The following is a 17,058-nucleotide window of genomic DNA, read 5'->3' on the forward strand; positions in this document are numbered from 1 at the left end:
TAGCCAACAGAAAAGGAAAGGAAACCTTGGAAAAGAATGAAGAGACACAGTTTCCTAAAGCTGGATAATAGCATCATGGGAGGCAAAATGAGACTTTATCAAGTGAGAGCCTGCAAGCTGTGGTAAGAATCACTACTGAGGACATCTGGATGGATTAGCGCATCACTATCATGAGTCAGGTGCCCACTCTATTCAAAGTATATAAAGTCTATTGATAGGTGTGTCCTTGTTATACCTCTCCAATGTCCTCTGTGCTTGAATATTCAGCTGAAGTTATTATCTGAAAAAGAAGGGTCATTGACCCAAACTTGCCTGATAGATTGTCTCAGAATGAAGAGAATGACTAGGAGCTGGACCAAGAATCCAAAACCAACAATGATATAATTCCTCAAGAGCTCCTGCTATTTATCTTCTCTGCTTAGCTCAGGAAGATGCAATGCGTACAGGCCCCTGGTGTGCTTACCAGCACAGTGATGTCCCCCAGAGTGCCATCAGGAACTGGCAACCTTGGTATAGTTGAAGCAAATGATTGAAAGTGTTTTCTTCTGGAGGCCATTTGCAATATGCTTTTAATTCTTCCACATCATAAAACCAACTCACTTTCCAGTTTTGTGAGTGCAATTAAAGAAATGAGCACAATCCCAGAGAAATTCATTTATCAAGCATTTAATTGAAAAGTGCCAAAGCTGTTCTACTTATCAGGACTTTCCTCATACTATCAGAGATTCTAAATTGTCCCAGAGCTTCTACATAGCTTGATTTTGCTTTCTGCTTGAACTGGAGTGTGTATCTAGGAAGCCATAGATAGAACCAAGTTTAAACTAATGACATTATGCTTAGAATCACTCCTGAGGATTGACATTTTGAGTACAAGCAGCTTTCTGCTTTGCAAAGAATGTCATTTTAAAACACAATAGGTCAGATGGCATAGAAGAAACTTGCTGGATTGTGCCAAGAATAAGTGTTTCCCCCTCAGAAACTGAATATACCCATGAAGTGGCAGCTAAAGAGGACATGGAAAGAGATTCAAGTGATAATCAAAAAACAGTGAGTCAGAATATGTTTTTCCAGTTATTTTAAGCAAAAGCTTCTTTTAAATAAATTCATGACAGTTCATTATAAACTGATCTTCTCTGGGAAGCTGATTTGTGGCCAAATATTTCAACCTGACACAATTAGGTTAGGAAGCAAAGTACCATCACATTAGACTGCAAAAGTAATTTCAGGTTGAAAGGAAAGCAATAAGTTTTGGTGAGGTGGGATCTTTTTTGTTGTTTTTGTTTGGATTTCTTGACAGTAAGCCACAGTGTGAGTCATTGTCAGTGTTTTTCGGTATAACAATGAGACTTATGTCTATAGAATTAGCACTTTGAATCTGCTGATAAAATTCAAGGTAATAAGCATTTCCTTCAATATACCTTTAATTATTTTAAACACCAGCTATAATAAATTGAAATTGGGCTTCAGTAAGGCCATGGTTCTATTCAAAATGGCTAAAACTTCTCAGGAAATCTCAATATCTTAAATCAACCTCCATTCATTAAATTCTTACACTTAAGAAATGGCTTACTGGATCATTTAATGTTTTAAAGGGGTTAGAAATAGATGTGAAGCCTGTGGATTAAAAGTGAACCAGGGGTGTAAATCAAACTTGGCATAATTGTTACCTCTTGGATTGGATTCTAAAGGCCAAAGATTAAATAGGGCATCAAGAAAGAGTTCCCCTCTGACTGTGGCCAGGAAGCCTGTAAATCCACAAAACAACATGTCTTGCAACATAGACCATTCATTTCATTCAGAGACAGCATCCAGGAAGCTTTGAAGACACCTTTAAAGAAAACAGAGGAATCCTGTTCCTGCTGAGGGCTTGTGGAAGGGAGGAAGTGACAAAGCATCTGAGTCGGCCATCATTTGCCCCCCAAGGAGCAGTTCCCCAGCATTTTCTTTTACAACAGTAAAAGACTGAAGCAGTGACACTGAAACAATTTCTTTTATTCCTTCTTCTCAAGTCTTTTCCTTCACATATGTACTACAGAAAAGTTGTTCTCAGTACCCAAGGAAAGAAAGATCCATGAATGGTCTGAAGCTATGGATTTCAACTAAAGTGTATCTCATATAGCCTACCTACTATACTCAGAGACAGAACAATTTTTCAACAAAGAAGATCACTGACTGTATTTTTGGTTATTGCTATTTCTTACTGTCAAGTTAGGAATATTCTAGATGATAATGTCTTTATCACAGAGAAGAGAAGGAATCACTAGTCAATAGATAGAGGCTCTCATTTTTAGCTCAAAAGCCAACAGTTGATGTCCTGTGTATGAATTGTCTACATTACAAAATCTCCATTCATGGATGGAATGTACCATTTTCTTTTTTAAAAAAATGCTCCTCTTAACAATGAATGACTGTGAATGAATGAAATGCTAGCTCTATCACTTCCTAGCAATGTGATCTTGGCCAGTTTACCTAATTTATTCCAGACTTACTTTCTTCATTTGTAGAGTGGAGATAATACATATCTAATAGTACCTGGCATCTAGTTAGTACACAATAAATATTGAATCTCATTCCCCAGATTACTTATGTAGAATCAAGAATATTGAAAGCAAGAAAAAAGCTGAAGATAATTATTTATTTTTTCTGTGTTTGAAGCCATGTGAAGATGTTTTGCATTATCTCTGATGCTTTTATAATTCATACTGTTTTCCCTCCCATTCTATCATCCAAATTGGCCAATATTGCTTTTATGGACCTGTCTTAAGATTTTTATGTGTTGAGTAATTAATTGAAACCAACTGCATTGCCAAAGACGGTAAACTTACCCAGGAATTACATTATTCCCACAGGAAAGCTGTGCTTCTAGACTGTGTGCATCAAGCCAGGAAAGTGACTACCCTCTTGAAAAGTCCATGAATAGCAGTCCTGTCAAATCTGAACGGGAAGCACTGCTAGTGGGTAAGGAAGCTAACACACAATGTACAATCCATAGAATCCAGTGGAGGTGGGGTGGGGTTTACCTACGATTAATAAGGCAAGCATTTATGACAGTGCAAGAACCCAGAGTCCTGGAGACAATAGAGTAAGAACTAGTACAGATTTCCATAAAAATTATAATAGCGGCTCCCAACCCTCTTCAAGCTCTTTGTAGCACAGCCATGTCAAATGTGTCAGTATGAGCATTATGCTAAGAGGGGGGTCAGCTGGAGAAGCACTTTGTAGATTTTTTAAATCTCTATGCAAGGATAGCTAAGCCCTCTCATATCCACTCAGGGGGCTAGTGCAGATGCTACTGGGCAAACAGCTTTGCCAGATGAGCCTCTGGAGCAAGTGTCTGCCTCTCAAGTTTTCCAGGCACAGGCTGGGACATTTTTACTTATGACACTTCTGACTCCAACTGAGAAGGTGTTTTTATACTTCCTGACAGCAAATATGTGATACCTCATCCAACAGTACTTATCCAACCCTCCAACACCAACTGGGTGTCCTCTAATTCAATTCAGTTCAACTCTATTCAATTATGACACCAACTAGCTAAAGTTACCACCAATTTAAGGACTCAGTCCCACAAATCAGCCCTGACTTTAGATACCAGTCTCCAATACTGGGTCCCTGAAAGTGTTCGATTTTCTTAACTGTTACAAATGCCTGAGACAACCAACTTAAAAAGAAGAAGTGTTTATTTTGGTTTACTGTTTTGGAAATTTCAGATTAGTTGACTTCATTGATTTTGAACCTGATATGAGGCTGTACGTCATGGCAACAGTATGTGGCAAACTCTTCACCTCATGGGCAGGATATGAAAAAGAGAGAAAGTAAGGGGCTAGGGTACCAATATTCCCTTCAAGGACATGCCCCAGTAACTGGAAGACCTCCCACCAGGCCCCACCTCTTCAAATTTCTACTACCTGCCAGTAGTGCCATGGGCTAGGAACTAAGCTCATAACAGAGGCCTTTGGGGGACACTCCAGATCCAAATCAGCACTGTTATCCACATTTCTATCTGATCTGGCTACAAAGTCTGTTCCCTGGGGCAGGAAGACAACTCACTGAACTTAGGAAAGTGCTTTACTTACTATTACCAGTTTATCATAAAGGATGCAACTCAGGAGCAGCCAAACCTAAGAGATACATGTGGCAAGGTACTAGGAGAGAGTATATGGAACTCCTGTACCCTTTCTAGGCATTCCACCCTCCCAGCATCTTGTGGTAACTAACTGGGAAGCTTTCTGAACTCCATATTGAGGTGTCTATGGTGGATTCATTGTGTAGGCATGATGGGGGGCCTGGTGGGAGGGGAGGTCCTGAAAGTTCCAACCCTCTAATCATACTTTGGTCTTACTGGCAATCAACCTGACTTTGAAGCTATTCAAAGGACCCCAGCCACCTGTCATTCATTAGCATACAAAAAGACACTCTGTTTCTCCAGAAATTCCAAAAAGGGCTGGGGATGTGACTCAGTGGTTAAGTGCCTCTGGGTTTAATGCCTGGTACCAAAAAAAAAAGAAGAAGAAGAAGAAGTAAGTTGTGATTATTAAATATGATAATTAGCCTGAGTCACTTAGCACAGGACTTGGCCCATAGTAAGCCCTCAGTAAATGGAAACCATTTTACACTTACAGTATATTCACAAATGCTCACTTACTTTTCATTTGGAGAACAGTATCATATTGAGGTTCTAAAATATTCAATCATTTAAGAAGGGATAGTTAATCCCAGCTGTCCTCTAAGAAGCTGGGTCAAACAGTAGCCCCACCCCAGTCTCGAAAAATCTTCCACACTGATTGGCATCTTCATATTTTTAAGATATATCTACCTCCTTTGGTAATGGATATTATACTCAGACTCAGCACTTTGATATATTAATAAAGATGCATAGGGGGATCTGGTGTTGAATCTTCAAAAAAGTGACAACTTTTAATATTTTCCAACTCAAAATTTTTAACACATTGGCATGGAAACAGGGAGACTCCAGAGAAGTGCTGGGGTAGAAGGAAGCCTAGAAAAACTATTCTTAAAAGTAAGTGTTTCTTGTTCTTTTTTTTTTCAAGAACATAGTCTTGGGCTGACAGAGAGAAAGAGGAATCTATTTTTTAAATTATTTCATGGGATATGGACTCACAAAAATTGCTTAGTGTTTTTAAACCTATAGAATTATTTCTTGACATTTGAGAGTTTTTCCTGGCCATGACATCTAGACTTTCCTGGAACATGAACTGTCTTCTTCAAAATTTAAGTTTCTCAGCTAAATCAGTGTTTGGGAATTCAATTCACCTAGTCATTTAAGAATAAAGTAATGTTAGTTAGTATTATCATCTGTTTTGAACAAATTTTGAGCCCCACCATCAGTTTTTCCCAGAGTCCCACAGCCCACCCCTTTGTCATCCAATATTTGGGCAGTTTTCACAAAGAACTGACTGAACTTTAAGCTACAGTTTAAACTGGTGCTATTCCTTATCAGTCTCTTAAAAGAACATAAAAATTGTAGTTTATAAACCAAATCAAATTTCACTTTTATTTCCTGGCAATTTGTAGCAAACCCAATTTTAGGTCTTGTTTATGTGCCAAAGATTTTATGAAAGGAGGCGAATTCAAAATAATTTAAGGAAGAAATAGTATGGTTTTGAACTTTTTTTCCCCGCTTTTTGCCAGATAGAGATTAGAATGATTAATCTGAAAGCCAGAACAATCAAGGCACTTGACAGCTGCCAGTCACTCCAGAGTTAGAGTAGAAATCACTTGCATTCCTTTAAACTGCTATAAGAATTCTGCTGCATGGCCAGGTGCAGTGGTACAGGCCTGTAATCCCAGCAACTCAGGAGGCTGAGGCAGGAGGATCACAAGTTCAGAGCCAGCCCCAGCAGCTTAGCAAGGCCCTAAGCAACTTAGCATGATCCTGTCTAAAAATAAAAAATAAAAGAATTCTGCTGCATGAAGAGATATGGAGCTCTGTGCAGAAAATGCTCATGACCACTTAAGTCATCCACAAAGGAAATGTTTGGATTTACAGAGCTACTTGCAAAATAAAACCCAAATACAATCAGCAGATTCTCTTGTAAGAAGCACTAGGTTAATCAGGCAAAAGAGATGATGTGTATGATTGCCACAATAGCAAGACATTACTTACACCTAAGAGGCCAAAGTCTAATTTAAAGACCATGTAAAGGAACTGCAAAAACATAGCACAATCTATCTAAATCTTTGTAAAATTCTAGAATTCAAATAGTCCTTAGCCATCACAGATGATGGAAGTGATTCTTCATATGCTAGATTTTCTACATGTGATTCAGTATAGTAACAGGCAGTGTGTGTAGTAATTAAGAAAGACTGTCTGAATTCAAATGCCAGCTCTGTCACTTAACAGCCATGTGATCTTGAGCAAGTTGTGTAAACTTTCTGTGGCCTCAATGTCCTCATCTGTGAAATGGGGGTGGCATCACCTACCTAATGGGGTTATTATAAAGATTAAATGAGGCTGGGTACAGTGGCACACACCTGTAATCCCAGTGACTCAGGAGGCTGAGGTAGGAGGATTGCAAGTTCAAAGCCAGCCTCAGCAACTTAGTGAAGCCCTAAGCAATTTAGCAAGACCCTGTCTCAAAATAAAAATAAAAAGGACTGGGGATGTGCTCAGGGCTTTGATACTCCTGGGTTCAATCTCTGGTACCAAATATATATATATATATATATATATATATATATATATATATATATATATATATATATATATATATATATATATATATATATTAAATGAAATATATGTAAATTTAGGATTAGAGCTCAGCATACTGATGTTGTATATATGTACATGTTATTGTGTATAAGAGTTTTCTGTCACATGGAATCTTAAGGAATACTGTGCTCAGGTGTAACCTCTGGGGTATTGTCTCTATAGGGATTATCTCCACATTCCTTCATGTTCACCCATTTGGAGCAAGCATTGAATACATCTGTTCCTACTTGCATCGTCTTGATAATAAGGTATGTGGGGGCCTGAAAGGGAGGTGCCAGGGGATGTAGGGTTCTCTGTGAACAGGTGACCTTACTTTCCTCAAGCATAAATAGCCATTACTTACTGCTCTAAACTTTTTCAACACTTTCTGTCTCACAGTAATTCAGTATAGAGCTTCCTCCTTAGAGCAGAATGACCATCTATCTGTCCCAGTTTGCCTAGGACTAAAGTGGGTTGTTCCTGGGACTTGAGACTTTTCAGTTCTAAATCCACAGAAGTCTCAAGCAGACTTGAATGAGTTTGGTATACTACTTCCAAGATACATCTTAGAAGAATTTTTCTTCCTTCTCTTAATTTACATATAAGCTGCAAATTAATCAGAAAATTAGCCATTATTAGCTTTCTTACCCATCCAACTTTTGTTCCATTCCTTTGGCCTTTAGCAAATGTTAACTTTCAAATTTGGAAGTCTTATTCCAATTCCCCCTCCACCATCACCACTGTCCTTACCTACTGTGAAACAATCAAGGCAGGGACCAAAAGAAAAAAAAGATGGAACCATGAGCTGAATATCTGTTCACATCAGGTCTTAGGGGCCATTTCCTTCCCTTGATGATATCCTTCTGAGGAGCTCACAGAGCTTCTGGAGCAAGAGGAAAAGCTAATTTTCTAGGAAGTCGGGGATACCCCTTAGAGGCAAGAGGGGATTCTTAACTACTAAAACTAAAAAAGCTATTGATACATTTTTTTTTTCAGAAGCAGCGTTCAGTTAAACCTGCTCCTGGATTTTACTCACTATTTCATAGGATCCAGGCCTCCTGGGAAGTGACATTTGAATGCAGATTCCTGACACTCTGATGTACAAAATGTCAAGCCATTTAAGCATATGTCCTCTTAAAAAAGACATGGACCCATTTGGGAATCTTATTGTTCTAACCATATTGTAACTGTGGTGATATATATTCCGTGATGGCATTTGTTTTAGTTTTAGCTAGCACTCCCCTCTCATTTCCCTCTTGATGCTATTCTACAATTAAATAGTCCATTGGGTAGTGAAGGGGAGCATGGGATGGGATTACCAAAGCCATGTAGTCAGTTGTAATGATAGGAAATAGAACTGCATATCAGTAAAATAATTATCTGGTTATTTTTTTAACTCACGAAATAATACATAACATTTTCTTAAAAGGAGAAGCAGAATAGCAGTAGAGCAGAGGGAAAGTTACCTACAATCCCACCCCTCAAAGATTAATAGATTGTTTTGTTTTGTTTTGTTTTGCCGTGCTAGGGAACAAACCCAAATCTTTGTACATGTTAGGCAGGTGTTGTACCACTGAGCTAGATCCCCAGCCCTTCAAGGGTTAATAGTCTGGCATATATTTCTGACCCTTTTCCATTTTAAATGCTATACCTATATGACATGTATCTATCAATAAATATTATCTATTTATGTTTCTCAAAATGGGATTCTACTCTGTATGATACCCTGCAGTGTTCTTCTTTCACTTAACTAGATCCAGTCTACTCCTGGCACTGGGAAGAAGGCATGACTTACTCCTAGCCTGGACATAGATCCTCATTAGCAGCTTCCTGCCAGTGTAGTGTCAAGGACCTCCCAATGAGAGCCTACAGTGATGACAGGAGAATTGGAGGGTTCCCTCCCTCCAGCTCCAGTTATGGTAGATACTACAAGTATCTCTTGGTGCTCTTCAGCCAAGCCCTGGTGCCCAGGCTCACAGCTAAGAAGGTGGCTATTAATGCAAAGATGATCACCTAAAACAAGCCTGAAGGAGTCAAAAGTTAGTTTTTGTGTTGATGAGTATGTGTGTGTGTGTGTACACATACACATGTGTGTTAAGTGGGGAGAGAGAAAATATGAAGAGTTAAGAACACAAGGCATTCCCCATTCCTGTTACTTTTCCTTAATGAGCTAATGCATGAGTGAAGAATTCTGCTCTGGTGGCAGCCATTTCTGCTTCCCTTCTCTTCCAAAGACTTGGGCTGCACGTAGTGTCACCAGCACAGAGCAGCCATCATTCAGCTGACTACATACCCAAACCTTTCCTCGCAACCTACACCAGCTCTCTTCAATAGCAAGTTCAGTGGACTGTGTCTGGTGGTCACAGCAGAGGAACACTGCTGCCTGAAAGCCTCTCTACCAACATGCACAAATGTACAAGGAGGGAGAGGAAGTTAACCCTCCCACCCCAATATACACATGCACACCCACATTCTAAAGTAGGCCACAGTGGGGGGAAAAACATACTGGGAGCGTGAAATTGGTTTTTATTAGAGAATATCCTCTCTGTCCCACAGATCTGCACCAGTGATGTGGAATGTCTCATGAGTAGACTCCAGCATACCTTCAAGCAGGAAATGACAGGAGTTGGAGCCAGCCTGGAAAAGAGATGGAAATTCTGTGGCTTTGAAGGCTTGAAACTGACCTGAATTTCTGTCAAACAACTTGGGGTCCTGAAAATAAATGTGTGTTGTACAAGCTTAGAAAGTGATTTGTATTTTTGATGGTTTTCAAGTGGAAGTTAATTTAAATTTGTCAGTTCATTCCTGGAATATCTTTTGAGTTAAAATAAGGATCCTAGAAACAGCACCTCGAGCTACAGGCCCTAAAATGAAATTGCCTCAAACCTCAAGTGCTGTAACTTCCTTCCCCTTCTAGCGATTAGTTGTCTTCTCTTATTAATTGTATTGAAAAAGTCCTGAGGCTAAAGAGTATTTGGTGTGTTTTCCGTGTCTGTACTACTATTGTAGACCTTGGCATTTTTTTAAGCACTATTAACTGAAATGTTTTGATGATTTGTATGTAATCTGTGTTTCCAGACTTCTCTTCGCATTGATGTTGCTACTGGTAAAAGGAATGAAAAAAGCACTAGATACTCTGTGTAACTGCCATTGTCTTTCCAAGTCCCAGTAGACACATCAGAGTCTTCTAGAGGGTGCCTGACCAGGGTCACCTTTGAAATGACAAAGCATGTTTTGTGGCTTTTTGCAGAATTACTATGAACCAAAAGTTGACAGATGTTCCAAAGTTATTTTCTCTAATAGATAAAAGGTCTTATTTCAGAATTTAAAAATAATTCTAGATGTATTCACAGAAAGCAAGTATCCAGTTTGATTAGCATGTGTTCATGCTATTCACAATCACTTGTAAATAGTCTGCTTTCAAAGGAGGGCATGTTTAGTTTTCTATAAATTGAGACGCGCTCACACGTGGGCATGCGCACACATGCAAGCATTAGCAGAAGGGATTTATTTTAATATTCTTTGCCCTCTGGCCTTCTTGCAGTCTGTTGGTCCCTTTTCTTCTGCTGTCAGTGTGTTGAACTACAAACTGTGTACTGCTGTAAATACTATATTTACTTCATGCTGAACGTTTGTAAAGAGTTGATATGAGTATTAATAGTGATGAACTAATAAATAATGGGCCAGGCTGTATGAGGCTTCCTGCAAATGTGTCAGCTCCACATGGAGTGCTGATTGCCTGGGACATCTCCAGGTCTGTGGTGCTCATCAACAGATTGCAATGGTGGAATGTAGGTGGACCATTCAGGAAGTTTTGTTTGGCAGAAAAGGAAAGCAAAGGAAGGGGCTTGGGGTTAATGTTCTGAGACAGACATGGTCATTTATTTATTTCCTCTTGTGGTGATAGTGATATTGGTGCTTTGGATAACACAAGCATGCCCTCCCTTGAGCTCCACTGAAGGTAAGAGAATGCACTGAATAAGCAAAGCCAATGCCAAGTATTTCACGAAAATCCTTTGTAAATGAGTTGCCAGTAGTGTTCAAAGTTGTATTTTTAAAAGATAAATATTCTGGTTTTTATACATCTTCTGTGTTCTGTTTTGAATGACCTGCTTTCTAAGCGATCCTTTAGTAGATCTCAGTTTCTCCCGTTCAGTTGCCAGGATGTTGGAAAAAGATGCTAAACCTGCTTGACAACTAGAAATAGCATTCCCCCAGCAGCCCATTCATGCTGAAAGTTGGCTTCCAGCTCAAGCACCCCACGGTGGCCCCAGCAGGCAGCTAGGGTTATTTTTACGCTAGTTTCTTCACTGAAGCATCTCTGTCATCAAAGCTGCAGAAGGCTTTGATTCATCAGCTCAGGGCATCTAGAATGACTTATTTTAATGATATCAATGAAATCATAGGAAAATTCCCACTTATCAGTTATTTCTTATTTAAATAAGTCAAGCAAAATTATTAAACTGTAAGGCAACAGCTGTCATGCCTGAACACCTCACTCTCCTTCACTTATATTGCAAACTGGAGTTTCTGTTACACCTGCCAGTCTAAGCCAGGTGTATTCCTTTCAGCCTGATTCAATGTGCTAATTGGGATGGTTTATTTTCTGCATCAGCTTAGCCATTTGCTCCACTCCACACCAGTGTATGTGGTGGTGTGAAGGTGTTTTTTAGAGATGATGAACATTTAAACCAGTAGATTTTGAGTAAATCACCTTTTTAATCAATCAAAGGCCTTAAGAGAAAAGACTGAATCCCCCTCAGGAAAGAATTCTACCTCCAGGCTATCATCAGACTCAAAACTACAACATCAAGTCCTGCCAGAATTCACAGCCTGGTAGACAACCCTACAAATCTCAAACTTGCAAGCACCCACAATTGCATGAGCCAGTTCCGTGTGTGTGTGTGTGTGTGTGTGTGTTATTCATCCCATCAGTTCCGTTTCTCTGGAGAACCCTAATATACTAGAGTTGTTACAATATTTAAGAGTAAAGTGTATTTGCATTATATTGCATAATTGCAGCACGTACCATCACTCATAATCCTTTCCATTCACCATACAGAACTATTAATGAAGTTATTTTTCTTAAAAATTATCAGTGCTGTTTATTGTTCTGTTGTTCCTCCATAATTTTTAAATATTGCTCTTTTGTTATTTTTGTGACAGAGTAGTTGAGTTTTTCCAGATAATAATGAATAGAAGCTTTCTTTTATTTTTAAAATGTTTATTTCATCTCTCTTCCTAGTCCCATGATACCTCTAGTTCTGATTTTTTAATATTACCAAGTTGCTTTTTAAATACCTTCAATATGAATGAAAAAAGTTATTTTTCAGAGAAAATTAGACACATAAGTGTATTCAAATTTATATAGAGACTTTAAAAAAAAACTCAGTCCCCAAAATGTTTTGTTTTCACATACACAGAATAAATGGTACTATTTGAAAAGACCACATACATGTGCAAGAACTTTTGACTCACTCAATAGAACTTTGTGAGCCCTTGAGATTTTTTAGCTGCCTAGAATGAGCCATCAGATAGACCCAGCTTCATTTATTACCCAAACTGCTACCATCTGCTGAGTACCTAGTATATAGTTATGCTGTCCAAAGTCACCTCCTGTCCATGTGTCTTTGCACAAGCTACTTGGACACAATGGGAGCTTCAATTTCCTTATAGACAAAATTAAGGATAACTAGTGCCTACCTCATAGAGTTGTAGTAAAAATTCAACAAGATGGTGTCTGCAAATTTCCCCTGGTGCATGGTGAGTTCTCAACAAGGAAGCATAATTATGATTATGATTCAGCCAAAGTTCATGATCTCTACCCACAGTTTTTAAACACCTAGGAGTGTGGGGCTGCATCATGTCACTAGTCCTCAACAAAGGAAATTCAGCTGTTCAAATGTATTCCAAATATTTCCTCTGTCACAGACACTCTGCCAGGCACTAGGGAATACAAAAATAATATGGATGGCCCTTAGCTTCCAGAAGATAGGAGGATAGCCAACCCCAGTGACTAAGGAGGCTGAGGAAGGAAGGTGTGGCACGTTCAAGGACAGCCTCAGCAACTTAACAAGACCCTGCCTGAAAATTTAAATAAAGGACTCAGGCTGTAACTCAGTGATAGAGCACCCTTAGGTTCAATCCCTAATACTGCAAAAAAGGAGGGTAGCTTTTAACACATCCAACCTAAGTCCTTTACCCTTTAACCAAAGTCACAAAAACTCAGTGTAAAAATATTCAGTGTTGAACAGCCATGAATTGAGTGAATAAAGTGGTAATGATGTCTTGTTCTTGAGACCTGAACTATTAATCTCTGTGCCCTAACACTGCCCCCAGAGTTTAAGTCCCATAAGTTCATCGTCCACATTTGTCCTATTCACTGCCACATTCTCAGTCTGGTGCATTGTGGGTGCTCATTAAATGTTGGTAAATGAGTGCTTATATAGCATTCTTAACTCCATATAATAATAGAAGTATTAATACTAAAGTACTAAATAATAAAAAACTATTAATAATAAAACTTAACATGAGTATCAAGTACCACAAACCAGGACATAGATGATAGATGAATGATGCATAAAGATAGATATTTATTCATTCATTTTTACTGCAATGTGAAAAGTAGTTTAGTGTTAGCCTCTATTTTATCTGGGACTTGGAAGTGTAAAGTAACTTACTTAGGTTTTTAAGAGGCAGGGATGAGATTTGAATCTTGCAATTGCAAGCTCAAAATGTTCTACTGCTCTGGTAATTTATTTAACCTTCATATCAACCTAATTGGTAAACCCCACATTGTTCATTCAGGTGCCATTATAGAATACCTGATAGGTGCAAGTCATGGATCTAGAAATTCAAAGGCAAACAAAATAGCAGGCTGATGGGAAGCCTGCTAAACAACAGTCATGTCCCAGGTGCTATTGGAGGGACACAAATATTAGGAAGCTTGAGAGATGGATAGAGGAGAAAACAAGCTCAGAAAGGTTAAATTTCTTTCCCAAGGTGCACAGCAAGTATGTGCCAAAGACCAGAAGTTGAATCCAAGTTGGTCTGGCTTTAGTTTGTGTCATTTCTATTATACCATAATGCCCCAGATCACTTTCTAACACTTTCACTTCTCCAAGCCTTTTTTCTTCATGTATATTAAGGAAATCCATGTATATTATGCCCAAAGAGTCATTTATGAGATTTTGTTCAGTGCCCAGTACTATGTCTGGAAAAGTGCTCAATAAATAGTTATAATTTATATTCAAGTAATAGTCATATCAACAATGCATCAATGACTGCAGAGCTCCCTTTACAGTACGGGAAACCCCCTGGGGCCATATATAACATAAAAGAAAAATGAGGGACTGCGGTTGTGGCTCAGTGGTACAGTGCTTACCTCGCACATGTGAGGCCCTAGGTTCACTCCTCAGCATCACATAAAATTAAACAAAGGTTAAAAAAAGAAGAAGAAGAATGAGACCAGTTAGCTCAAAAAACCTTGGGTACCAATGCTCTATCAGAGGTAGATAATGCTGGCCCAAGCCTGACACAGGTAAGAAACTTCCTTCAGCTGTCTTCTTATATAATTTCAGTATCCTTCTAGTTCTTCCCCCTCTCATCACAGGACAGACCACACCCCATTAAGAAGGAGGCCAAAGGGACCTTCCATCTCATATCCCTAGATCCATAACATCTTCTCAGCCTTTCCATTTGAAAATAAACTTTGAAGTATTCAGCTTGCCTACATTTCCTATCTGGAAGGAAGATCTCAAAGGTATGCTGAAACAATTAATTACTGGGGCAACAGAAGGAAAGAAAAGGAATTGATTACACATAGGTGTGAGCCCTCCAGGTTATACAGCCTTATGGAGATGATTTCAGATCTTGGGTGGAAAGTAGTATGCAGGACATATTAAGGAGTGTTCTGCTCAACTACATTTGCTCCAAGTGTGTTTGAATATTAAAGTGCCCTAAAATTAATCATCCCCTGCACACCAGGCCTCTGAAACCTTAACTCATTAATATTCCTCAATAATTACATTATATGGTACTTTAAGGGTTTTCAAAGCAACCAATGCACACACATTATGTCATTCAATCTTCACAACCTCCTATGAGCCAAAGGGGCAGATGGATCCCTCAGCATTATTGCAGCTAAGAAAAACTAGTCTCGAAAGGATGAAGAGCCATATCCTAGTTTCCATTGCTAAGTGGATGGTGGAGCTAGGGTAAGAATGCAGGATTCCTGAGTCCTCCCAATCTCCAGCCCACTTCAGGACAAGCCCCTGTGTACTATGGCTGAGAGAATAAAGAGTAGGGCTTCTTAACAATATTTGGTGCCTGGACCCCTTATCACAGGAATATTTTTAAGTGCACTAAGTAAAAGACAAAGAATTACAAAGGAAATCAACTATATTGAAATAACACACTTATCAAAATTTTTAAATGGGATTAATTTCATTAAATACACTAATATTTATAAATTACTTAGAAAAGTGCCCATCACATGGTAAGCTCTACATAAAGGTTTATTTTTTAAAATATTTTAAACAATGAAATCTATAAATGAACAAAATACTGATTCTGTGCACATTTTGAAATTCTAAGTCAATGCATAAATGGCAGGAGGCTACCACAAGTATTTCTGTGTGAAAAAGTGACAGATGAGCTTCAATGTGAGCAAGTATAAAGTACTGCATTTAAGAGAAAATGTGCCAAATGCTATTCACAAGATGTTAGTCTCCACACCATCAGCTCTGGCACAGATAAGGGATATGGGAGTTGTTGGAGAGAAGTCCCTGAAGACATCTGTCCAATGTATGGTCGGAATCATAAAAAGGCAACAAATTTTAAATACAGTAAAAGAGAGAAAAAAACATAAGGCATTATCTTATCCTTTCCTAAAAAAAAAAAATTTTGTACCCACACTTGTGAAACGGTGTGTTTCATGTGATTGCACCTCAAAACATGAAATTCAATATTGCAATTCACATGTTGTTTGAGTGCTTACTCTGTGCAAGACATTCTGGCAGCCAACCAGGCTGTAAATATGATCTGACATGGTACTTTTCCTTAAAGAATTTGAAAAGGTGCTCCAATAATCAAGGGTGTGGGTGAGTTTTAATACATTAGTGAGACATGTTCTATGCTTTTGAACCAGAACCATATGGTCTAGGAAAGGAAAATATGGAATGCTGAATCCAATGTGTTTAACAGAATACAAATGCTTCTCAACTTACAATGGAGTTACATCCTGATGAACCTATTGGGTTAAACACTAATCAGTGCCTAGGAAAGCTTGCAGTGAGATAAGATCTCTAAAGAATGTGATAACAAAGGAATTGGAGAGGGGAATCTGGCCACTTCACTTATCTCTAGTCTTTAGGAGAGGATCCAAACAGAGTGACCCTGGTTGTAAAGTAAAGGAATGTACTCAGAAAACACCAGAGGAAGTGCATCTGCACAGTGGGCCTGTGACCTATCCTGTGTATTCCCCCTGCTTGTGTCCCAGCCTGCTGTTGCCAAGGAATATGTAACAAATTTCCAAACCTCTCAGTTGAGTCCTCTAAGTTCTTTCTTTGGGATTTGTAAATAGTATTCTTGGGGCTTTTGCAGCACTGGGGTTGAACTATTGTCATAGTCCACAGGATCCCAAAGGGGGACATGTTGAGTTGACTCCACAGTTGGGAAAGGGCATGGAGTCTAGGGGAAATCCTGGGCTGACCACAGCTTCCATGTGGTTGGAAGTGGCTTCCCTATTGGAGGGTGGGATCACCACGTGAGTATAGGAACGACCTGCAAGGGATCCAAAGTTGTTGTGGGAAAGCTAAAGGAGACATAGAATGCCCCTGCAGTGGTGGCATGACCCCCTCTGTGTGCTTAAAGTTAGCCATAGACCAAGATTTAGCTACCCAGGCTCAGTTCCATGGAGTACAGGAAGCATTAAAATTAAAAAGAGGTGCACATTTTGCATAGGTTTGCAGCAAAGATGTGCTGTCATTGTGGATGAACTTGAAGATGAACATCTGCAGGTCATGGCATACCTTTATGCTAAACTCAGAGGACATTTTGGGCCCAAAGCCCATATTAGGGAATGGTGATGAGTGAAAACTGGGACCCTCAGTCATGGGATCCACTCAGGGAGTCCACTAGTTCCAATGACTCAGAAGTTGAAGTGGAAGATGAATATTTAGTGGAAGCTAGATTGATAATGGTCCAAAAGTTAAAGGTCCAGCAGAAGCAGCCTGAGGGGGAGGATTCAGATCTGCTCCCTACTCCAGAGAAAGATTGACATTCCACCATGAGCCCCTATAGCTTGTGGAACTGGAATCCAAGTTTAGGCAGAAAATAAAAGA

The 17,058-nt window shown here is 39.1% G+C and overlaps 1 protein-coding gene across 12 annotated transcripts in view; it reads left to right on the plus strand.

Moving 5' to 3' along the window:
* Enox2 (ecto-NOX disulfide-thiol exchanger 2) overlaps positions 1-10,799 on the plus strand; it is a 309,809-nt gene extending 299,010 nt beyond the window's left edge. For all 12 annotated transcript variants that reach the window (XM_058571371.1, XM_058571364.1, XM_058571386.1 and 9 more), the window contains 3 exons: positions 2,850-2,958; positions 6,899-6,984; positions 9,272-10,799. In XM_058571371.1, coding sequence (XP_058427354.1) covers positions 2,850-2,958; positions 6,899-6,984; positions 9,272-9,403 — 327 coding nt within the window. In that variant the 3' untranslated portion in view covers positions 9,404-10,799. The remainder of the gene's footprint in view (positions 1-2,849; positions 2,959-6,898; positions 6,985-9,271) is intronic.
* Positions 10,800-17,058: the final 6,259 nt, after the last annotated feature.

Source organism: Marmota monax, unplaced genomic scaffold (assembly GCF_021218885.2).
Source record: "Marmota monax isolate L192 unplaced genomic scaffold, Marmota_monax_Labrador192_F-V1.1 WCK01_AAM20220418_F8-fsc00054, whole genome shotgun sequence".
Taxonomy (NCBI): domain Eukaryota; kingdom Metazoa; phylum Chordata; class Mammalia; order Rodentia; family Sciuridae; genus Marmota; species Marmota monax.